The sequence below is a fragment of the Ochotona curzoniae genome, unplaced genomic scaffold, assembly GCF_017591425.1.
Source record: "Ochotona curzoniae isolate NIBS_2020 unplaced genomic scaffold, NIBS_Ocur_1.0 contig_2318, whole genome shotgun sequence".
Taxonomy (NCBI): domain Eukaryota; kingdom Metazoa; phylum Chordata; class Mammalia; order Lagomorpha; family Ochotonidae; genus Ochotona; species Ochotona curzoniae.
Genome location: NW_024465419.1, coordinates 16,025,890 through 16,051,864, shown reverse-complemented (window position 1 = coordinate 16,051,864; position 25,975 = coordinate 16,025,890). Strand labels below are relative to the sequence as shown.

At 38.5% G+C, this 25,975-nt stretch overlaps 1 protein-coding gene across 4 annotated transcripts in view; it reads right to left on the bottom strand.

Annotated features, from left to right (window-relative positions):
* Positions 1-25,975, bottom strand: part of LOC121151335 (regulating synaptic membrane exocytosis protein 2-like) — a 351,958-nt gene that overhangs the window by 197,094 nt on the left and 128,889 nt on the right. For 3 of the 4 annotated variants that reach the window (XM_040972683.1, XM_040972685.1, XM_040972681.1), the window contains one exon: positions 24,201-24,511. In XM_040972683.1, coding sequence (XP_040828617.1) covers positions 24,201-24,511 — 311 coding nt within the window. Of the gene's footprint in view, positions 1-6,744; positions 6,787-24,200; positions 24,512-25,975 lie in introns of all 4 variants that reach the window. The other variant, XM_040972684.1, reaches the window with a different exon arrangement.

Sequence of the window (25,975 nt, the reverse complement as noted above, 5' to 3'; positions counted from 1 at the left end):
AGAAAAAAACCTTAGGTCATTCTACATCGACACATACAGATGCATCTATGAAAAGGTCTCCAGGAGAGTAGTGTCAAGACCCAATTTTAATATCAACTCACTTACATAAGGAGACACTTGCCAATTTTTTTTCTTTTTTTGATCTTTCCTTGTCCCTTACCTGTTTTCGAGCCTTTCAGTCCTTTTTACCTCAACTCTTAGTCCTGACCCCGTGTCTCCTCCCCCATACACATCACTCTGTTGAAGTCAGACTCATACCGCAGCATCTTAGTATTACACGTTTATTTTGCATTATTATAGTTATAGGCTTACGCCTGCCAAAAAATTCACCAGTTTTTCAACCTTTTCGGTTCCTTTGAGTGCTCATTGACAAGAGTGCTCCTATTTCAACTTCTCCCTGTTATGTCCCATTATGTAAGTGCACAACCATTTGCACACTCATATATGCATGTGCAATACTTCCTGTAATAAAGCATTATCTAAATTTCTCTTTAATTTTCAAAAAAATATATGTTAATCTTACTATCATTTTTTAAGATTTATTGATTTTATTGGAAACTCAGATATACAGAGAGGAGCAGAGACAGAGAGGAAGATCTTTCATCCGCTGATTCACTGCCCCAGTGGCTGCAACAGCTGGAGCTGAGCTGATCTGAAACCAGGAGCCTGGAGTTTCATCTGGGTCTCCCATGTGAATGTAACATCCCAAGGCTTTGGGCCGTCCTCGACTGCTCTCCCAGGCCACAAGCAGGGAGCTGGATGGGAAGCGGGGCCGCCAGGATTAGAACCAGCACCCATTTGAGATCCTGGCATATGCAAGGTGAAGATTTTAGCCACTAGGCTATTGCTCCGGGCCGCCTTGCTATCATTTTATTGATTAAAAAAAAAAAAAAAAAACCCACACAACTAGGCCGTTAGTGAATAAACGACCCCATTTTAAAGAAACCATTGCAACAAAGTTCTTTGCTTTGGACTGCAGTCCCTGTGCCCCTGCCCGATCATCCTGTTTTCTACATATGTGCACATGTGTATGCTTGAATGCACACATAAATATACACACATAGGCATTAACCATTGCAGACAGGCCAGCCTGTACAGATTAACCATAAAACCAGCTACAATGCTCATCTCTATGGCAGAAGATATAGACACTTTTTAAAGTCCTATTTTCAAGTTACTTTCACAGTTTACACTATCTGTAATGAAACAATAGGTTTGAATGTTCCCCTTACGGGTAGATTTCATTTTTATAAATAATCAAAAGCATGATCGCCTGCAAAGTACTAAACCCATTTTTATGGGTCCTTCAGTGTTTCAGAATTGGGTCTGAAGGCGAGATCACAGGAAGAGCGCTGGAAATGGCATAAGCACCAAAAATCTCACCGAAGGGTCTAGGAAACAAATTCTTTAAACAGTGAACAACACAGAACGACTTTCCCCGGGGCCTTACTTTCCCATTCTCACTAAACAGCACTCACACTAACGGTCAGCTCCTCAATGTCCTAGACTTGTTTTCTGAATGCCACTGTGTCGAGATTTCCTGCTGCCTGTTTGGCGTCCCTATCTTTTACTCTCATCATACTCTGCACCTACCCTTCAAAGCATTTTTTTAATGCATGTGTCATCTTTACTTAAAAGGAAACATTTATTGTCTTTGGGAGTGGCATACCAGGGTAGGGTAGGCTAGGCTTCCACCTTCAGCACCAGCATCTCATCTGGACATCAGTTCTAGTCCCGGCTGCTCCACTCCTACTCCAGCTTCCTGTTTCTGCCCTGGGAAAGCAGCAGAGCATGGCTCAAGACCTGGGGGTCCTGCTTCCCTGGGGAGATGTGGAGGAAGTTCCTGGCTCCTGTCTTCGGGCTGGCTCAGCTCCAGCTTTAGGGACATTACAGGGAGACCTCTATCTCTGTCTTTCCTTCCCTAACTCCAACTTTCAAATAAATCTTTAAAAGAATACTTATTGCCTTAATTCAATGAGGTTAAGCCCTCCGATCTCTTACTTACCTAGCACAATGCCAAGAAGACAGTAGGAATTCCATATACAAGTTGTCAAATAAAAAATACCAGAGCTTTATAGAAGTCAATTATTTTTATCCATACTCATAAATTGTACAGGAAACTAAGGCCTTCATTTTGTACTTAGCTTCTTGCTTATTTCCTCCTAACCTATCATGTCATGTTGTAAGACTCATAAATAAAAAAGCATCAATATTTCCAATTAAAAACATAGTGCCTTAGACAGACCTTATAAATAACATTGTTCTAAATTTCCCACAGTGCATAATAACAAAGTAATGTTAGAGACTTCTATGAAAACAGAAAGAACATTCTATTCAATTCAAATGGCCTGGCACTACAAATATCCTGGGGTTTAACTCTTGACTTTAACACTAAATTAGCCTTGACACCTTAAAATGCTGACTTTATATGTGTGGGCTATAGTTTCTTGAAATGTGCAGTACGTCATTTACCTCAAAGGTTTGTTAGTGTGGATATTAAAACCTGTAATATGTATAAACTCATTTGAAAATTCTATAGCACATATTCTTTGGAAATGATCCCACTAGGAACTAACTACAAAAAAAAAAAAAAAACCTTCTGGAAACTGAATTATAAGATTGCATTCAGTTATGCTTATTTTTAAAAGATTCATTTTATTTTCATTGGAAAGGCAGATTTACAGAGAGGAGGAAAGACAGAAAAGAGATCTTCTGTCCGATGATTCCCTCCCCAAGTGGCTGCAATGGCCAAAGCTTGAGCCATTCCGAGGCCAGGAGCCCGGAGCCTCTTCTGGGTCTCCTAAACAGGTGCAGGGTCCCAGGGCTTTGGGCCGTCCTCAACTGCTTTCCCAGGCCACAAGAAGGGAGATGAACGGAAAGTGGGGCTTCCAGGATTAGAAACAGTGCCAATATGGGATCCCAGTGCGTGCAAGGCAAGGACTTTAGCTGCTAGGCTATAGCACTGGGCCCCAGGTCTAATCTGTTTATCATAGATACTCATAACAAATATTTACAGAGCTTTCTTTGCACAAGTCTCTATTAGATGTTGGAATACAATTCTTATGACTACCTTTTTGCAGGGAATTTAGACAAATTCAAAAATCTTCTAAATAAGATCACATGTACAACTGAAACCATAAGGAACATTAGTGTTCACAAATGTTATGGATGGGGCCCAGTGCTATAGCATAGCAGTTAAAGTCCTTGCTTCGCACACCCGGGATCCCCTATGGGCACAGATTCTAATTCCTGCAGCCCCACTTACCATCCAGCTCCCTGCTTGTGGCCTGGGAAAGCAGTCAAGGACGGCCCAAAGCCTTGGGACCCTGCACCCGTGTGGGAGACCTGGAGGAAGCTCCTGGCTTCAGATCAGCTCAGCTCCAGCTATTGTGGTCACTTGGGGAGTGAATCATCGGACGGAAGATCTTTCTCTCTGTCTCTCCTCCTGTCTGTATATCTGATTGTCCAATTAAAAAATAATAATAATAAATAAATTTTCAAAAAACAAACAAGTGATATGGATGGTAGCAAATGGTTTCTCTATAACCATTCTATGACAATTTTCAGAATCTCACCAGAAATAACAGAATTAACAAGAGATCTTACAAAAGAGGTTAAGAAAGTTCTGGAATCAAAGACAATTTCACTGAAGAAGATACCTAAAAATCAGTCAACTTGAAAAGTTTCAATCAAAAAACAATCAATATTTTTGAGAACTGAATTGGCAAAATGTTGATCAGAAAAAGCGTATCATTATATCACGTTTACTGCTAAGAACGTATATCTTTGTAGCCATTTGAGAAATGCCAGGTGATACACTTCAAAATATTTTAAAATGCTCAAAGTCTGAGAGAATACTGAAGCAAGGTATAAAATGATCCTATAAATTTCCTCTGAATGAAAATATTACAGATTGTCCCCCATTATACTTATTTTATATACCAATCACAAAAAACCTCCACGTGTAATTTACACTGATAACACTAAAATTATACTGAAATCACTGTCTCATATTAAGTATGATATTAGTCCATGAACTTTTGCTTAGTAATGCCAAGTAAATAAAATACTACCTATTAATTTTCATGTAAATAGTTACATTTTTGCCAATTTATATGGTCTCTTCTTTATCAATAAATTTCAAACATTCTATAAAAGTTAAAATTGTTGGGCCCGGCACAGTGGCACAGTGGTTAAGGTCCTCGCCTTGCACGCCCGGGATCCCATATGGGCGCCGGTTCTAATCCCGGCAGCCCCGCTTCCCTTCCAGCTCCCTGCCTGTGGCCTGGGAAAGCAGTCGAGGACGGCCCAAAGCTTTGGGACCCTGCACCCGCGTGGGAGACCTGGAAGAGGCTCCTGGCTTTGGATCAGCATAGTATCGGCCCGTTGTGCTCACTTGGGGAGTGAATCATCTGACGGAGGATCTTCCTCTCTGTCTCTCCTCTCTGTATATCCGCCTTTCCAATGAGAAAATAATAAAAATAAATCTTTAAAAAAAAAAGTTAAAATTGTTTGATTAGTACCATGAAAGATCCAAAAGAAGCCAAAAAGCCAAAATTTAGCACAAAACTTAGCTTTATACTGTTTATACTTTATACTGTTCTCAAAAATATTTGAGGTGTAAGCTCAAGTTAAAATTATTTAACAGCCTTGGCAAATGTCTCATGGCTGTTAAGCTAAATGTTTTAAGAAAATTAACACCATTGTCTATGTCCACAATATCATGTATATTTTAATAGTAGAACGATGGACTTGTGACTGTTGCCAAAGGACCATACTATTGGTAACACTAGCCGGGAAAACGGGCAGGGCAGGCTAAGGGAGGAGAAATATCTGTGCCTATGGAACCACATCATGAAAATCTAGAATTATTAACACAATTTGAAAAGTCATGAGCCTTACCTTCTAAATTAATAACATGAACCTCTTATATAAGACACAATCACCCATGACATTTAGATTTTTCTGGTCTTAAATTTAATCCTTAAGAGCATCAAAGTGTTTCTAATAATATATACAAAATTAAAATGTGCCAATATAGATAATCAATGATATAAAATATCTATAATCTCTAAAATGCTAATACTCCTATCAATATAATTAAAACAAATGTATGGCTCTGCCATTCTTCTTTCATTGACCATCTGAAGGATCTAACCAATGAAAACTCTAAGGATCATAAGATGATCCAGATACCAAATACTTTGAAAAACAGGTCTTCATATGTTTTCATAATTAAACATTCCTTTTATAAACATTTTTCTGAATCAAAATCATAGAACCATTCACCCCGGGGAAAACAAAGAAAGAAATCAAAAGCAGACTATGGTATTCCTAACAAAAAGAGGAAAGAGAAGGCACTTATTTAAGCAGAATAATTTAACATATGCTTCAAATTCAAATGAAATACATGGATGGGATAGAGTAGGAACAGCCAAACCTAAATATGTACATCAAAAATCTAGAGTATACCTGAAGTACTAGTGTATTTATTTCTATTCACAATTTTTTCAAATAAAATTCAGAACAGTTCAAAATACAGCAGTTTTCATAACAAGTTTCTAAAGTTTTGTTGATGACAACAGTTTTGACACACAATAAAAATTAAATAGTGCCTTAATTATGCCCCTAGTTCTAACCACTGCTGCTAACCAGACTCATGTCACTGTCTCAACCATCCAAACCTGAAAGGAAAAGACAGACATACAGAAAACCATCACAAGCATGTGAAAGCTCCACCACCATTGTCATCTCTCTGACGCGTCTTTCTAACTTACAAATAACGGCCCAATTTCACTGCTTTGTCTCCAGGTTCATCATGCTGAAAGGTGCATCAGAATTGCTTCAAAACTCCAGATCCTGGCCTGTTATGGTAGCATAGTAGCTAAAATCCCTGCCTTGTATGCACTGGGATTTCATATGGGCACCGGTTCGTATCCCAGCTGCTCCACTTCACTTCCAGCTCCCTGCTTGTGGCCTGGGAAAGCAGTTAAGGATAGCCCAAACCCATGTGGGAGACCCAGAAGAAGTTTCTGGCTTCAGATCAGCTCAGCTCCAGCTGCTGCAGCCACTTGGGGAATGAACCAGTGGATGGGGTATCTTTCTTTTTGTCTCTGCTTCTCTGTAAATCTGCATTTCCAATAAAAATAAATAAATATTTTTTAAAAGTCTAGAGGCACGGAAGTTCTTATTAGAGCGGTTCCCTCACCCCAAAGCAGGCAGCAACATAAATAAATAGTTGTCTTCATGAATGAAAGAGTCAAGATATCAAACCCAGATTGACACTACATGATGAGAATGTCCTGAATAACACCTGCAGATTATACCAACTAGAAGAAAGAGAACCAAAAGCTCTGAAACAGAAGAAAAAAAAAGTTGGCAAGTCCTTCCAGTGTTTGGACTGCCAGTTCTGAGTATATATCCCCTTGGTAACTACCAAGAAAACCACTGACAGAAACACAACAATTTCAGGGAGCTATAGCAGCAGAGCAAGATTCAACTTCATCTATAATAGTTTTATTAACCAGAAACAACAATATACAATTTTTTATAGCCTATAGGACTTTCAAGATTCACATCTAAGCTTGCAAAATGCTTCCCTGTGGCATTTCTACTCCTAGGAACTACTAAAAGGCTTTAGATACTGCAATGCACTAAATGTTGTTATGATACAGAAATATCAGAAATAATCATATGCACAATGATAAATGTGTTTCAGCAAAACAGGAGAGCAAGGTAGAACACTGTGCAAGTATACAGGCCTCCAAGAGTTCCCATTCTTGATTCCTTTGTCTCAGGCAGGTCCTTTCTACTCTGAATATTATGAAAAAGAAAATATTATGGCTGTCTCTGCCACAGGCAACCTATGCCATAAAAACAAATACTTGTTTCAATTTTCACTTCAGCTGGCATAAAAACTGCCTTGGAGGCCCTGAAAGGGGATGGGTTAGGGCTTGTGCTATGGTATAAAAGGTAAAGCTGCCACCAGCTTCCAGTATGGGCGATGGTTCAGTTCCAGTTGCTCCATTTCTGATTCAGCTCTCTGCCAATGTGCCCGTGAAAAGTAGTGAAAGTTGGTCCAAGTACTTGGGCCCCTGCTACTCAAATGGAAGACCTAGAGAAAGCTGCAGGCTCCTGGCTTCAGCATGGCTTAGCTCCAGCCACGGCAGTCATCTGGGCAGTGAACCAGAAGACACTAAGATCTCCCTGTCTCTCCTTCTCTCTGTAACTCTTTCAAATAAGTCTTTAAAAAAAAAAAAAAAAAGAGGAGGATGGGTACAGCAGGGTGGGTACAGCAGGGTAAGCCACTTTTTGAGATGATCACAACCCACACAGCAGTTGAATTCCAGCTACTTCCTTTCAGATTCAGCTTTTCTTTTATTAAATACACATGGGAAGGCAGCAATTGATGGAGACCCAGACAGAATTCCTGTCTTCCTGTCTCCTAGCTTCAGTGCATCCTAGCTCTAGCTAGTGCGGCATTTAGGAAAGTGAACCACTGGACGGAAGATATGTATGTAAGTATGTGTGTATGTCTGCCTTTCAAACAACTAAACAGATCTTTTTTAAAAAAAGAAAGAAAAGTCTTAACATTATTCTATGTTAATTGGCTTGAAGAACATCAATTAGGCTTAGCACTGAAGAAAAATGCAACCACATAAAGTATGGAAACAAATTTTAAAGTTAAAATATTTTCTTATTATTAGAATTTTCACATTCCAGGACATTTCCCATTAACAAAAAGGTATATTTTTCTGACCATTCAATTAGGTTTGTAGCAAACAATAAAGAGCTGCTCACTACCGGCTGAGTGTAACTAAGCAGTGATGAATCAGACTTTACTCTTTTCGCGACCCGGCACTGTGTGGTAGCCTAGTGACTAAAGTCCTTGCCTTGCACACATTTGGATCCCATATGGACAACAGTTTGAGTCCTATCAGCCCTGCTTCCCATCCAGCTCCCTGCTTGAGGACTGGGAAAGCAGACGAGGAAGGCTCAAGGCCTTGGGACCCTGCACCCAAATGGGAGACCCGGAAGAGATTCCTGGCTCCTGGCTTCAGATTGACTCAGTTGCAGCTACTTGAGTGAATCAGCAGATGAAAGATCTTCCTCTCTGTCTCTCCTCTTCTCTGTATATCTGACTTTCCAATAAAAAATTTTTTTTAAAAATTTATTCTTTTCCGTTGCCTACTTTCATGTTCGTTTTTATCTTTATCATTTTCTGCCGTCCTTCCTCGTCAGCCAACAGTCTATCACTATTGAACTCCTACAACCTGCTTCCTAGGAGACTCAGCTTAAAGGGAATAACAATGATGAGTGCAGCAGCGTTTTTTGTTTTTTGTGGGGGTTTTTTTGCCTATTTCAATATTAGTGAAAGTTTTTAAAAGCTACTAACAAGTTAGTAGCTCATGTTAGTCTGTGATGAAGATTCTAGCAACTATTTTGTTTCTCTGCCAACTGCTTTAATATCTGTAAAGTTTTCATGCAGAGGATATCAGAGGCTTGGGGGAAGGAGAGGTGGAGACAATGAGTTACGTATGTTAATTGATAAAGCTCTTTGAAAATCTTATGCCAAATCCAAAATATCTTCCAATCCTATCATGTTGTAATTACAAAAGGGATTACATCAGACAATTATCTCATTTCCCTGGATCTTTGCCCTAATTGCCTTTATTAGGACTTGCTCTTTATGTGTAGGTATCCTAGGATATCACATTTGCTTTCACGGTTCTCCAAATCCTCTACTCCTACATCCTCCTCAATGAAATATGCTGACCATAAAGTCACTTGAGGATGGAGCTTCAGCAATAGCTGGCACCCACAGTATGAAGCATGGATCCCAGCCAAGGGTAGTCAATCTCAAGACTATACAACTCACCATGCTCTGTTTCAGGCAGTATCAAGAAGATGAATCTCTGTGCACATTCATTCATTCAAATTGTATTTTTACAGTACTAATTACAATCTCTTGGGCAATTTTCTAAGTGTCGGTGAATCCACAGGAAAAAGAGAAAAGGGGATAAAAACAGGAATAAGAGAGGAGAGAGAGAGAGAGAGAGAATATGGGCTCAGCCCTTATAGCAACTTTAAGATAAGATGGATACTAAATAAATAATTATATATGTCATTGAGGACATATCATTCAGGTATTAGCCAAGTCAAAAGAGAAATGAAGGTCAAAAGATGGAGTCTACTTTGATATAATTAAAGAGCAAGGACAGTGCAGGGAGAAATTGAGTAACTGGAGCAGAAACAGGAGTCACATCCTACAGCACATGCAACAGTGTTGAGTATTTTGATTTTTAAACAGATCTATGAATAATTTTGTGTTTTTGTTGTAACAACCTTCCTTTGTGTCAACAGATTCAGCAAGTCCAAGTTGTCAGAATGAAAAACTCAGAAATGTACTAAAAAAAAAGAAGAGGAAATACAACCAAAAACACACCAGAATGTCATTTTACTACATATAGATGCATAGATATCAGCTAGGAAGCGAATGTAGCAGTCAAAGCAAGATGTTGGTCTGCTTGGATTAAAATGATCAGACTAAGAAGGGTGGAAGTACTGGAACTAAAAAGGTGGATGTTAAGTCAACATATCATACTGATTGATTGGCTATGGGATGTGGGAAGGTCAAGAAAGGAGGCAAAAATTATTCTTAGATTTCCCTCTTAAATAACCAAGCTGAGAGTCTTCAAATCTGCTGAGACAGAGAATTCTAAAAGGAGTTGAGATAGGTTGATGGAGTTGAAAGGGGAAGATGATGAGTTGTTGAATTTGAGTTATATATAAGACAGCAAGAACCATAGATTTGTAAGTAATTGGATATGTCACTCTGGAACTCAGAAGAAAGCCTTCCGCTGAAGCTATAACTTAAGGAACCATCAGCATGTTAAGAAATGATGTCAATCAAGCAAATGGATGAGATCATCCTATGAGACAGCTCAAAATGTAAAAAAGAAAAATGAGAAGTCGCAACCAGTAATCAAGTTTCATATGAAGTCATCAGTTCAGTTTTTAAGTACAAGCCATTGAAAGAGACACAAACAGGAGTAGCCACTCAGGTAGATGGAATGTTACCGAAGTGTGGTAACTAAGAGGTCTACAAAGGAAAATGTTTTAGTATTTACGACATGATCAATTTCATTTTACGTGTTACCTGTTTCTCCAAACATTTTCCTGAAAACAGTTACTTAGGCCTGGAATCTCTCACCCACTCCCCAGGATCCAGACCCAACCAGTAAAAATGGCCTCAGAACAGGCAACTTCCACCACCAACTCCCATTCTCCCTTTGCCAAATGCTAACCAAAAAAAACATTTTTACTCTTCATACAACAAAAACAGAGACATGAAAATAAACTCATGAAATCTAAACATAGTTCAATCCAATCCTCACAATTTTAAAATACAATTTCCTAACATATATATATATATATAAAATAATCAAGACTAATCAGAGATCCTTGCTATTTGTGATTATCAAGTTTGAAAACAAACATAAAAATGAATATAATTTTAAAATATTCATTCTATAATTTTCCAACTAGCTTATTCTTTTTCTTAGTAGTTTTCTCAAAAAACAAAAAAAAACATAGTTGATCAATTTTAGAAGGTTTAGTGGTATGATAATGAAAAATAATAGCATTTATTTAAAATGTGAATCGAGTCAGCAATAACCTTATCACTATATTCTTTTCTCATCTTACAAGAGCTTCCATGGACCTCGCATTCCACTCCAGGTTCTACTTCTTGTTTGCTTGTCCTCTTCAAAACAGTATTTCTTTTAAAAAGTTCCACGTGGATTTCTATGGCTATTTTTTCATTTCACATTCTTTTATCAAACTATCTATTGCAATTCTGTTCTTTTTTTTAAACATGTTATCCCAACAGCACTGATACAGACATTATGCTGTCCTCGTCGCTTACACCATTTTTTCTTCTTCTTTCTTGAAACGTGTGGCACTTTTTTCTTAACATCTGTCACTGGTTCTCTTGAAGGACCAAATGTTAGGGATGCTCAATACCTGTGGTGATCTCTCCCGTCACTTAACGCCAGGCTCTCTGTACGTGACGTGGGTTCCATGACTTTAAATATTATCATTATATTATATCTTTGCTTTTATTTTCCCCTAAAACTTCAGACTTATTTTTCCCTAAAACTAAACACTTATTTAATGTCAATTTAGCATTCCCAAAAGGTCAAAAGGGCATCAGAAACACAACGTAGTAGGCAGATTGCCTAATTTCCACATCAAATTGCTGTTCTACATTTTTGCCTATTTAGAATACTATTATCTAGAATACCCAACAACTTATAGCTAAACATATTCAATCCATCAGCAGTTTCCACCAACTCTACCTTCAAAACAGTATACAGAAAACAAAAAGTACATAATTTTAAATCCATTTAAAAATTTTAAATCCATTTAAAACTGACCTAAAAACCTATCAATGTTTTCCACTTCACAAGTGTAATTCTAGTTCAAGTTCCCAACATCCCTCTCAGGACTGTTTCAGTAGTTTCCCAATCTGCATTAATCATGCTCCGTAAAATCCATTCTCCACACAACACAATGGAAACAATAACATCGTGGTTCTTCCATGCTTGCCTCCTGCAACGAAGGGGAGGGATTGGATGGGATAATTACATCACTAGTTCCTGGCTCCTGCGTTAGCCAGGACCAGCATGGCCATGTGGGCTAAAGGCTAGATTCTCTCTCTTTCTCTCTTCTTCTCTCTCTTTTTTCTTTCTCTCTCCCCTTTTGTGTCTTTCAAATAAATAAATGTCCTTTTTTTACAAAAAGTATAAGTCAACGATACAGTATTTAATTATACCCATTTTTAAAAGAACCTAAGCTTTGAACGTGAATATAATTCCAAAATTGCACATTTTCTGAAAGAATAAAATATTGGAGCACAGATCAAAATATACTTAGGCAGGAAGTGGAAACACTTCAAGGACAAACTTCAAATCTTCATTTTTTTTTTCATTTTAATCCCAATTCTTATTAAACAAAGGCAATCAGAAGAAACTATTTTAATTTTTTTCCGGACAAGAATTTTAAGTTACACCACAATTAGCCTATATCAGTGAGTTTTAGATACGTGTCACTGAACTAAAAAATAGCTCTTCTGTGCCTCAATGATTTTGATTCCCTGCTTTATGCAGTTCTGAAAAAAATCAGAAAACTTTTATGTTCCATATAACTAAAATTTGTCAATACTGTTACAACAACACAAATGAACTCCTATACAGAGAAAACGAACACTCAAGTGGATAAATGAATAAGATGAAAAATAGAAAATTAACCAAAGTTTGAAAAAATTAGTGAGGGGAAAGTACGATTAGAACTAATATCAAAGAAATAGACAAAACGTGGAAATACAACAAAAAAGAGAAGAAAGAGAAAGTGGAGAGTGCTGTGGCAGTAGAGACGGGAGGTCACCCTCCAGCCTAATTTTCCAGTTGAAGCACTGTGTAATTAGGCAAGCACAGTGAGAACTGCTCTGCAAATAACCTTCAGATCAACCTTGAGAGACCTTTCCCAGACAAGACATTCCAAATCAGACCTCAAAACTTTCAGCTGTGTCAAATAACATGTACAAGCAGCTCTCAGGTGGGTATTACAAAAATTAAAGTAGTCGATTACAAGCAACAATTTGACTTCCCATGCTATTTTTTGCTGTTCGCTCTCTGAAAAAGACTAGCAAAGCCAAAGAAATTACTAAGGAATAAATCCACATGGTTCTATACCAACGTCCCTAACAAACTATTCCAGATCTGAACATCAGCACAACTGATCTTATACTGAGCTTTCTGGAGAGACACAAAACAAACTTCATTCTTCAGGATTCCTAGGAATAGAAGCAGTCATGCAAAATTAAAACAAAGTCATGATTAAAACAAAGTTCCATGATTACATATCATGAAACCATAAACATACAAATACAAAAACAGACTCGGTTAAAAACACTATTTTAAAACTCCTAAGCTTTAAACCTAATCTGGCAATGATCGCTGCATCCTTGCAGGTAAATGTTGCATTCAAAGCATGCCAGGACCATTTCAGGGAAACTCTGACTCAATCCACTGCCTGCAAAAGGCACTCCTTCCACTCCTCCCGGTACCAGTCAGCTAGCATAGTTTGCATTCATTTGCTTATGGTAAAAAAGAGAGGAAATAAACCGCAGGAAACTCACGGACAAAAGCAAAAATCAGACGGAAGACAGGCAAGGGAGGATGATCACACACAAACCCAAGATCTGACTACTAAAACCTTAAACTGAAATCCAGCACTTCCTAAATGCAGAAAGCAAGGATCCCACCAGGGCCCCCACTCCTTTTCACAGGAACTGCAGTTTCCAAGTTCTATTCTTTTTTTCTTTTTATGATTTTATTTATGATTTATTTATTTTTATTGGAAAGGCAGATACACAGAGAGAAGGGAAAACATAGAGGATGTTTTCCATTCGATGATTCACTCCCCAATGAGCACAACAGCCGATGCTATGCCGATCAGAAGCCAGGAGCCAGGAGCTTCTTCTGGGTCTCCCACACGGGTGCAGGGTCCCAAGGCTTTGAGCCATCCTCAACTGCTTTTCCAGGCCACAGGCAGGGAGCTAGATGGGAATTAGAGCTGCCGGGATTAGAACCGGCGCCCATATGGGATCCCAGCGTGTTCAAGGCAAGGACTTTAGCCGTCAGGCCACGCTACCAGGTCCTTACGATTTTATTTTTAACTAGAAGGTTATATACAGAGAGGAGGAGAGACAGAGATGAAGATCTTCTTTTCGTTGATTCACTCCCCAAGTGACCGCAACAGCCAGAGCTGAGCTGAACCGAAGCCAGAAGACCGGAGCTTCCTCCAGGTCTCCCACATGAGTGCAGGGTCCCAAGGCTTTGGGCCGTCCTCCACTGCTTCCCCAGGTCACAAGCAGGGAGCTGGATGGGGAAGCGTAGCCACCAGGACATGAACCACCATCCATATGGGATCCCAGCACATGCAAAGAGAAGACTTGAACCACTAGGCTATGGCGCCGGGCCCTCAAACCTCTATTCTTAATGCTGAAATAATATTTGCCTTGTTTTACTCTCTTTCTCCCATGGTTATACAAAGGAGTTCTCCAGAGAATAAATTATGTGATATCTCAAGATACTGAACACACAAATTATCCTTCAATGAGATACCCAAGTAATTTCCACTTATTAATGCCATTTTCTCACTACATTTTCCTCTTTTCTCTTTATTTTTGTTCTATACTCCAGAAAGGTGCTATGAAGAGTTCGTAGGCGGATAAAAGAAATAAAAAGAAAAGGTCTAGGTCTGGCACAGTGGCCTAGAAGCTAAAGTTGTTGCCTCCAACGTGCCGGGATCTCATATGAGCAACAGTTCATGTCCCTGCAGCCCCACTTCCCATCCAGCTCCCTGCTTGTGGCCTGAGAATGCAGTCAAAGATGACTCAAACTCCTGGGACCCTGCACCCATGTGAGAGACCCGGAAGAAGCTCCTGGCTCCTGGCTTCAGATCAGCTCAGCTCCAGTCTTTGCAGCCAATTGGGGAGTGAATCATCGGACAGAAGATCTTCCTCTCTGTCTTCCCTCCTCTCTGTATATCTGATTTTACAATAAAAATAAACAAATTATTTTTAAAATCTTTTAAAAATGGAAATCCATGCTTACTTTTTCTCATGTTCTACAGGTTTTCTGAAGATTTCTCACATTAACTTTCTATTACTGCAAAAGAACACATCACAATTTTAGTGGCTCAAAAAAAGATGCATTTGTTATCCTACAGTTTCTATAGATCAGAAGTTCCAGTGTAGTGAAAATGAACTCTCTGCTCAAGATGTGCCATGACTAAAGTCAAGGTATTGGCTCGTCCATGCTTCTCTCTGGAGACAGGGTCCTTTTCATGTGTTCCACAGGCAGCACTCAGTTCCTTGTGGCTCCAGAATGCAGCTGCTTTAATGCTGGCTATCACCCGGGTACTCTGCAGCTCCTGCAAGCCCTCAGCTTCCTGGCCCCTGGGTCTTCAACCCTTAACACCTGCTGGTTTATTTCTTTACAGTCGGTGGAAGAAACTCTTCCTCAAATGTAAGATGTAATTTACATACTGCTTGTCATGTAACTGACAACCCCATCACCTTTGCCATCTAGAAGGCCACAAATTTCATACTAAAGGGAAGGGTAAGACTCATTTGTTCATCAAATTTAGAAGTTTGAATAATACATATGGATAGCTACCCTAGAATAGATTTCCTTTTATTTTTAAATTAACACAATATATTTTCTGTTGTTGGGGAGGGTAAGTGGCAAGGGAGGCAATGGAAATACCTGAGTCTATGAAACTGTATAAAAAAGAAAAATTTTAAAAGGTAGGTTTTCTTTGTATTCATAGTATGATAAATATACAACTTCATAAGTAAAAGTCTGTAAGTCCTCACTTTTATAATAACATAGAAATCTAAAAACCAAAAAGTTTAACAATTATTTTAATCTAAGTTACTAACTTGACACATGACAAAATATGAGATTTATTATGTGCAAATGTTATTACTGTTTTTCAAAAGCAATAATCAACTCCTCACTATAAAATGAATTTTTAAACTATCAAATATATTCACTAATTCAGCTTTTTATATCACTTAGTTTGAAATTTTGAATTATGATAATCATTTTTGCAAATGTATAAATTGTTCCCACTCATTACCATCCTTTATATGAGATAATTGTAAGAATTATATCCTTGAGTATATAAAAATAGATGGGTTCTATACATAGAGAAGAGGTTGCTTAACTATAATTACAAGCAAAAATTTATTTGCGCTAAGTAATGGAGTAAGAAGTTTGGGGGATTCTATTTCATAGTAGTATAATTGTAGGTAATGATAATGTATAGTATATTTCTTTTAAAACAGAAGAAACTAGTTTTGAATGCTTTCACCATAAATATTAAATGTTGAAGAGACAGCTGTACTTACCCCGATTGGACATGACATCATGTACATACACATGTGCAGAAACATTGCATGGCAACCCACAAATACACATGCTTTTTGTTGTGACGCCTCAAGGCTTTAAAAATCATTAATGGCTAATAATAAAAGCAGGAAGAGACACTGAAATCCCAGGAATTTCTACACTCCACAAACTTGCTTTCCTACACTTAGACACTATGCTGATCTTGTCTTCAAAATTCCTTCACTGAAATTTTGTTGAAGTTTTTAAAAAAATCTACAAAACTTTTCGTGATCTCTCTCTCTCATTGATTTCTGTCATTTAAATTCACTATTTTATTATCTGCTTTTATATATTTCCAAATTATATGTTGGTGCATTTACTTGTTCAAGTTTCAATTGTTTATTCTACTTAATTACTTCATTTCTTAATCCCAGCTTAACAGGTTATAAATCACAGCACACAGCATCTTCTATCTTGGTATTTCTCCATACAAAAAGGTGTTAGATATAAAGAATTCTAACAATAAACATTCTGTGATTAAGTAACTTAATTAGTATTTGATGCAACATAGTTTCGGTGGGGATTCTAACAAGTACTGCACCACACTTTCACTAGACATCACAAAGACTAGGAAGCTGTATAATTTGTTGTTCATACTAAGGTGCTGTTGAGAATTAAAAGGGTATTCTCAATAGTTACACCAGGACAGCTTACATAGGCTAGGAACTACTGTGACAAACAGGGACACAACCAACAACCCAAAAATAGAATACACACACACACACACAGATTTTCAAGGACATTCTTTAAAGTACCACTAAAATGGAGTGAATGCAAGTCACAAAGCATAAGAATTTCTTTTAAAGTTTGCTAAAGCACTTAAGTATCCTAACATTATTTCATTTTTCTAAGAAACCATACAACACAACTTTACTTATGAGCAGCAGCAGCTTAATGTACTTTGGCCATGTTAATCCATTTTTACAAAGAGATTTTGGAGTGAGGAGAATGAGGCTGAGAGGCAGAGAAAATGATTTGTTAAGGAAATGCAATGTTTTTACAAACAGGATAATTTTTTTATAGGTCAAAAAAACTGGCTGTCTACCAATTTTTCCATGACTTAGTTTCACTCATAACAATTCAGCTAACATTCAAAGAGAATTTACCAGTTCTAGAACCTAAGCCAGATATGACACCAAGGCATGCAAGATAGCACGCTTTCAAGTCACTCTGAATTCGCTAAGAGGGAAAGAAATGTTGACAAGTGCACTGAAGTTCAAACCATGATAAGCACATTTTAAAAGGTACTGTTTATGAGGAACAAACTTCAATTCTAGCTGGAAGGAATACAGGAGCGGTCCATGCAGGTAAGGATACTTGAGTTGAGCTTCGAAGAAAGGGTTTAGGTCATCCTCAGGTGACAATCTGGACCCTTTACATTTCCTGCCTGGTGTCTCCCTACCTCAGACAGCTGCAACTTGTCTTCCTTCAAGTTTTAACTCGTTGTCAGCCACGGTGTCACCTAAGCCTGTTATTGGTCCCCAGGAATGCCGCTCTCTCACCTCCCCTGTGTGTCAGTACTCCACAGCACTTGTCACCAGCACCTCAGACCTGCAGAACGCCAGAATGCACATCGCAGCTAAGGGAATGGCGCCCCCTGGTGCTGCTCTGGACAGCCTGCACAGCCCACAGTGCCCCAGCCAGAAGCTACACCACCACCCGGCACACCACTTACTACTTTATCTTCCCCGACTGAAAACTAATCCATGTGAGAGCTTTCGTGCACATTACTCCGTGCTTTATCCACAACATTTACACATCTGTCTGCCTCACAATTAACAATCAATAAACAGTTGTTGAAGTAATACATGCCTTGCTGGAACACAATCGGAGCTAAGAACGGCATGCGCAAACACTTGAAATTTTAAGAGTAATTAAAAGGTTTTTAAAAATATACCAATTATCTGCCATGGCAAGACTGTAGTTTTTAGAAAGGAACAGTTAAAAGGTGGTGGATGGTGGAGAGATGAGATGAGAAAGGTCAGATGATACTGATCCTCAGAAAGGGCAGTAACAGGGTCAAGAATTTGGTCTACCCACAAAAAGAGTTGCTAGGCTTGAACCCATCTGCAGCTCCTGGAGAAGCCGGCTCAGGAAGGCAGCAACCGTGCCTCAAGCGACGAGTTCCCACCACACGTGTGGAAGACCTGGACTGAGTCCTCATCTCCCAGCTTGAGTTTGGCCCAGACACAGCCACTGTGGGCACTAGGCAAGTGACCTAATCAATGGGAGCAGCCTCTCTCCCTGCAGGTGCATGGCTGTGTCTGCCTCTCAAAACAAAACAAAACAAAAAAATGATTCTAGAAGCAAAGTAACACAAAATCAAATATGCAAAGAAGCAAAAAAAAAAAATTAAAAAGCTGAGACACAGGATGCAAGAAAAACAAGCAGGCAAAGTCAACCCCTGAACAAGGGCAGTAACATTATCTTTTTCAAAAGGGAGGTTTGAATACAAAGAAGTGATGGGATGAGATGGACCCAAAACTTAAATAGCTAAGGATGAAAAATATGCACAGCAAAAGGGAGAGATTAGGAAATGCCACCTAAGAATTCTCGCCTGGGCAGGAGGACGCAGTCAGGTGAGCTAGCAAAAGACAAGTTCTTTGGAAAAGAGCATGCGCTTAGACTGTAACTATTTTGATTGTGAAGAAGTGTTTGTGGAACTAAAATTTAAGATTGTACACTGGGTATTTGAAAATATAAGCCTGGAACATGGCAATCTCAAAACTAGATCCAGACATTTAGGAATAAACATAATATTTGAACAGGGGAGACAGATCTATGTGAAACCCTGCTTTCCACAATCTCATATGGCAATGTAGCCACTTATTACTCTAAGCCATCTCAGCAACCAGTTAGGCCAGACGCCAATTGTAAACGTTTGACTTCCAAGATGCACCTTCGCCACCTAGTGGCAAAAATCATAAATACATGCTTCTTCTTAAAAAGCTTATTCCTTTTTTTTATTATTAAATCTTATTCCAACGGGGCAGGAACGGAACAGAGGTGGTGGGAGAGCAGCGAGGAAAAAGGGGGAAGGATGGAGGAAGAGCTCAAAGAAGAAGAGAAAGAGAGCCACACCTAGGGGCCTTTATGCCATTCAGGTGAGCCTGCAAGGCGCGGGGCGGGGATTGGGAGGGATTGAGGGTAGGCCCCAATGAACTGGGGCCTGAGACTCACAGGTGAATGCCTAAGGATGATTGATGAGTGGGTGGAGTTGGGGAAGGGGCTGGGAGATTGGGGGTGGGAGTGTCAGGTGGAATGCCTGATTGGTGGATGGCTGGGCTGGTGTGAATTTCATGAGCTGTGAGGAAGAGGAAATGGCGGTGGGTCCAGGGTGGGATATCTGAATAACTCCTTACATGCCTCCCTTTGGTTATATGTAAAGGAAAGGGGCATTGTTCTCTATGGCTTCTTCAAGCTGAGTTTTCTCTTGGCAGTGGCTGCAGCCTGGTGGGAGGAATGGGAGATGGAGAGTGGGTGATACAGGAACGGAGGGAGAACTATCAAGAGTCCTTTTGAAAAAGCTTATTCCGAATCACTCAAAAGCTGAAACAACCCGTCACTGGCTTACAATGCCATTTCCAACAACATATAAAAGGGAAAGTCTTCTCATTTTCTGCTTTAGCAAACTATATAAACCGAAAACTGCCTTTCCATGCACCCAGGAACCTTCGGTTTTCCTCATAATTGACTCACTGCTTCATAATACTAGCTTTATATCTATTAATTTAAATGCAATACTAAAACTAATGTTTTGACTTTCTTGTCTTCAAAATCAGTAATCTAAAATGCTTCAGTAAAATGTAACTTTTTTATGCATTTTTTATTTTTTCTTTGAAGAGACTAGACAAAGCAACAAAATAGGGCATCTCTAAACACACTAATATTTCAATTTGTGATAAACATGATTAATATTTATTGATTGAAAATACTCAGTGTGGGAGACAAGTAGGAATTCTGTAAAGAAAGTTAAGGTCCATTTGTTACCAAATGTATACTGTAATAAACTTAAGCTAGATCAAAGTTTTATAACGTATGAATAAAAACATTTTAAGAGTATTAGAAGAACTAACTGAGGGGTTTTGAATCTTCATGAAAACAACTTTTTTAAAAATGATCCCAAAACAGGATTTGACCAGAAATATATCAAAGAAAGTAATTAACAAAAAATCTAACATATATATAAAAATATATGATATATGATTATGTTATACAAATGATATATTCATCTATATATGCATATATCATAGTACTTATAAATGATATATAATGTGTAATGTATAATACTGTTTATCTGTAAAGTATAGGTTATGTTATTTACATATGATACAAATATTATTTAAACTTAATACATGTGCATACATGCATCTCATTAGTAAGAAAATGAATCCTATGTAGGAGACTCTGAGTTCTGGGCTCCTGGGTTCTGCCTTTACAGCCCTGACTGTTACAGGCATGTGGGGAGTATAAACGTATAGAATATTCACATTATCTCTCCTTCTCTCTCACTCCACTCACACCTCTGCCTTTAAAAAAGTAAATAAATATTTTTAAAGAGAAGTAAAATTTCATCAAACGCTTGTTTCTATAACTATCATATTGTGGTTATTACAGTGATATTATGATTTGGAGCTTTTTTTTTCAGATGTAGTAAACTGCCATGATTTCTAAATGTCAAGTTCACTCTACATTCATACAACAACCTTGTTGATGAGAACTTAGCCATGATGTACCCCTTTCACACACTGATGAATTCTACTTCCTAAACTATTTTAGAATATCTGTATCTATTCTTATGAGAAATGTTTAGCTGCTAATTATTTACCCATTTTTTATTTGTTTTGTTTTATTTTTTCAATTACTTACAATAACTTTGGTTTTGGTATCAGAATAATGCTGACAAGGGGGAAAAGTTCAAAAACACTCTCTCCTGTTTAATACTGTGAGTTTGTGCAGCTACTGCATCCTATCTTTCTTGAAAGGTTGTTACACTACACCAGCGATGCCTTCTGGGTCAGCAGATGTACTTGTAAAAGGTTCGTAACTGCAGATGCACTTCCCTTGGTAGACACAGGGGGCGCTTCTGAGGCGAGTCTTGCAATTTATGTCATCCAAAGCACGGTCTCAACCAAAAACAGATGATAAAGCACGTCTCAAACCTTATTTTCAAACAAAAGCATGTAAAGTCCCGACAATATATTACATCTAAGCAAACAAACATTTGTGATTTTATGAATAAATATGCTAATAATAATTTATGGTAAGCTAAGGTTGAAGGCCAACTCGGTATTCTTTCATTCAACAAAGCCTCAGAGCCGCTCTGCAAAGCCCTGAGAAGCATGTGACTCTAGAAGAAACTTCCGCAAAGACGGAAGGACGTCACACATTTTTCTATTTCTCAAACACAGTTCTAGGTACAAGAGACTTAAACTGAAGCTTCTGTTTTGAGGCCACCAGTTTCTGAGTGGCCATGAAGAAATGAGCTACTCACACTTTAAACTAGAATTATACACCTTGTCATGAGCCCCATCTCAGTGACACATCTGGTAAGAAGAGCAGTGGGGTTGGCAAGGTGCAGAGTGGCAGGAAAAAAGGGAGAGACAGAGAGAAAACAAAGAGAAGGACAAAGGCCAAGAGAGGGTGAGAAAGTGGGGATGAGGCAGAAATGTGCCCAACTGAAATTATTTGAATGGTGACAAAAGAAGACAGCAAAGACGTGAACATTTTCAACAGCACCGGGAGAGCTGACCTTGCCCATGTCAAGGATTGGCAAATGTTTCATAGTACAGATATCTGGGTCTTGAAGGCCCACGTGGTCTCTCTGCTAACTTAACTACACAACTACAGCTGCAAACGGTCATAGGTAAGAAATAAGGCTGACTGGGTTCCAATAAAATTTCATTTCTATGTAAGCCAAAATCAGTCCAGGACCATGGTCGGCCAATCACTTTCTATGGGGTGAAAAGGTCTATTTTTTAAATTACTGGAACCTACATTTAAAAATAATAAAGCAAGTTTTTTCCTTGCTCCTGCAAAGGCAATTTAATTTTCTTGAAAATACTTGCCAATTATATATATAATATTAGAAGCAATTCAATTTTCTATGCATATCTACCAAGTCAGATTTTAAACTCTAATTTCCTGCTGACTAAAAGTAATTTTTAAAAAACAAAGGAGCTATTGGTTTGACTTTTGTGAGGCTCAAAAAGGAAGAATATGATTATAGGATACTTTAAGTTCATAGACCATGTATTCATAAGTAACAATAGCCAAAAACACCAAGCAAAGAAAAAGATTTTAACAAGGGACTACTACATGCTCAGACCCCACTGTTAGGTCAGACCCCGCTGTTCACTCAGGCTAATATTTTGTCAGTAAGACGCACTAACAGCTATATTAAAAGTTATGTGCTTGTCATTATCCCTTCCTTCAAAGGTTGGACATATACTTCTAGCTTCTTAACAATGAATTGATTATTCACAAACTTTCAGTATTGACTTTTTAACATGCACAACTTTCTGATAAACAACATCTGTGACTTAATGTTTCAACATCTTCTTTTATTCTTTCTAAACCTGCTTCTCTAATCTCCAAAGAAAGCTATCATTTCATGAAGCTACATAGTTTCAAGGAACAAATTCTATGTTCCCATCAATCATTGTAGGAATTCATTCACTTATTAAAAATTATATCTGCTCTGGTCACTATACTTCTGCTTTTTTTCACACACCTTGACTTTCCCGTAGTGGGTACCACCAGGGTCCCTTGCACATTGCCTCATCGTTTGCCATTCCCTCAGTAGCAGCGCCTTCTGACTCTAAGAATGTATACCACCACGTAGGCTCCTGGGGGTTGTGGACTTCCCTTCTCAGGAAAGGGTGTGAGTCCACCACGTCATCCTAATAGGTCTCCTCCATTCTGAACTCTTAATGCGAGGGTAAAGGCAACCATTGTATGTCTCAGACGTCTCCATAAAATTGGAACAATTGCCAGAAAGATCCAATTCTTAATGAACCCATTATTTCTTTCCTTTAACCTAATCATCTTCGGCTCCCCCTACAGGTAGTACCTGGGATTGCTCATCTAGTAACCCAAGATGATCTTCTTACCTTAAAATTCTTGGAATTCTAATACTTTGCTCTGAAATATGTCCACAGTATTGTAGCCATGAAATCACTACCACTCCCCTGAAAGATACGGTTAATGGTCTGCTCTGTTTTTACTAGTTTTAGAAAGAATTGATGTACCCATCATCTTATTCCCCTAAGGCAGTGACAAAGGGTGATGGCTGTGTGCCTTATCTAATGTAGTTCTGCCTTATCATGTTATTATTGATCCCTCAGAACTCACTATGCCATAAGTGCAATTTAAATTTGTTTTGCCTGACTTTCCACAATGCTTGACCATGCATATTCACAAAGAATTGTATCTGCCAGCCAGTGTTAGGCAATAAAAAAGGCATAAATCAGAGGTTTAAAAAAATTTTTTCCACTCAAACAAAAGAATGACACCTAGAAAAATAACAATACCATAAAAAATATTTCTTCTCTCCTGACAGCAGTAGAAAACACAGGGAAACCAAATATTATTTTTTAAATATGTAACACATGGAATGTGGAGAACCTAGAACTAGCTACAACAAAATAGCTACAACAGAATTGTATACAACACAATAAATGTGCCAAACTCACAAACTCTTTCACCGTATGCCTGCTGTCTGATATGCATTTACTTGCTCTTGAAAATCACCTCACCCTGCAGCCCAGGATAGGACATTTGGAGACGTCATCACTCCCCCATTCTCTTAAATCCCACGTCCAGCTAATCCCATCCATCCATCCGGCCTCCGACGTGTCACCAACCACCACTTCATTCCTCGTTCTCTTACACCAGTTTGTTTTTCCTAGAACAACAATCCCCTAAGTTCTCTGTTTTATTTAACCTATGTATTTTAGGAACTCCGAAAACCTAACATTCCCACATCAAATTTATGGCGATCCAACCCTATGATGACCCAAGGCGTGGAGAACACATTGACCACTTACATAAACACATGGACACTTAGATTACATTTACGCAACTTAAGTTTTCCTAAGCATTGCATGTATTTTTATTTCTGCTTGGAATGAAGAGGAAAAATAATACGTTTACCTAAAGATTAAACAAAATGTTTACCTGTCTGCAGCTATGTCACTGGCAATTTGGTGCTTCACTCCTGACCCATTTTTAATAGAATCCTGTCTTGTGAGCCCATGAGATCGACTTTTCTCCACTGCAGGTACAGATAAGTCACCTGGGGGTCCTTGGAACTGGGCCTGCTCATGCAGCTTTGCTTTCTTCTCCCGAGGCGCCTCCTCACTTCGCGATCCTCGAAGAGCCTTTTGCTCAGCTTGCTGTGCTGTATTGGACCCACTGTTATAAAACCACGCTCCTGATTTAGTGAGGATTTCTTGTTGTTTTCGGCACAAATTACATACCCACATGACCTGTGCAAAAAGACACAAGGGAAGAAATTAGTTGTTCCTGAGAGTTAAAAAACAAAACACAGAGAAGACAATTCAGGCCAACAAAAAATTGCATGATTAGCTCTCTGAAATTAAAGTGCAACCCAGATGAACTGCCACCACCAATTAAATAATTTATCCTTTCTTTTCATTTTGTCAGAATAATTACAATGAAATAGACAACATTTACTGACACTAGAAAGACCAAACTAGAGTGCCAAATTGCTAGTTGTTCATTGCATTTAATTATTTTGTATAAATTATAGGCGTGCTGTTGTACACAGAAAATGCATTTTGAAGTTTAACAGTTGGGTTTAAACACCAACTCCAAAATTAAAAACTTTTCAACTTTCAAGAAGGTTTTGAACATTTACACTTAAAATAGAAGTTAGTTTCCTTAATAATAAAATAAGATGGTCCAACGCCATGGCTTAAAGGCTAATTCTCCACCCTGTGGCAGCAGTATCCCATAGAGGCACAGTTTCTTGGCCCAGTGGCTCCATTTCCAATACAGCTCTCTGCTTATGGCCTGGGAAAGCAGCAGAGGATAGCCCAAGTCCTTGGGACCTTGTGCCCACATGGAAAACCCTGAAGTAGCTCCTGGCTCCAGGCTTCAGATGGGTACAGCTCTGAATCTGGCTGTTATGGGCATCAGGGGAGCGAGCCAGCAGATGGAGGATCTCTCTACATTTTCTTTCTCTGTGTATATCTGCCCACTTTAGCCCTTTAAACAGCATTTTCCCAATCTCCTCCCCGCCACTTCCCTGGAGCAGCCAGTCAACAACTGCTTTTTGAATAAATGTGTTTTTCAGATTCAAGAAATCTAAGAACATTATAATTAATATTTGTGTGAACCCTAAAATCCTTGCCCTCTTAAGAAAAAAAATGTTTCCCATGTATCAATAAAACTAAAAATACATGATCATGAAAAAAGATGAGTCTCTGCAAGTAATTGATGATGTGTTACTTATGTCAAAAACGGGATCATACAAAGCTCTTAAAGTGTCACTTTTTTCAAGTATCTAAAAGGAATTATAACAACATAAATAATTACAATGAAAGATTTTTCAAATATTGTGGTTTTTTTTTTTTGCTTAATTGCCCCTTGGTTCAGTTAACAATATCTGTCTTGTTTGTACATTCAACTATATACTTGTTCATTTTAATCGTCTTGTTTTCTCATTAAATTGTATATACATTTCTTTTTTCCTCCAACTAAATTTTAAGTTTCCTGGGGGCAAGAACTAAATATTCTACTTACATGGGGCCTTATGATTAAACAACAGTAAGATATTTTTTCTAGCAAGTATGTGGAATGTTTGGTCTGGCGGCCTTATACAACTCAAGAATGCATTCAAGCCCTGCCAAGACAAACAGATGCAGGATTGAAAATGCATCTGCAATAAGTCGGTATTTATGTTGCTAATTTTATATAGTCCAAGTGTT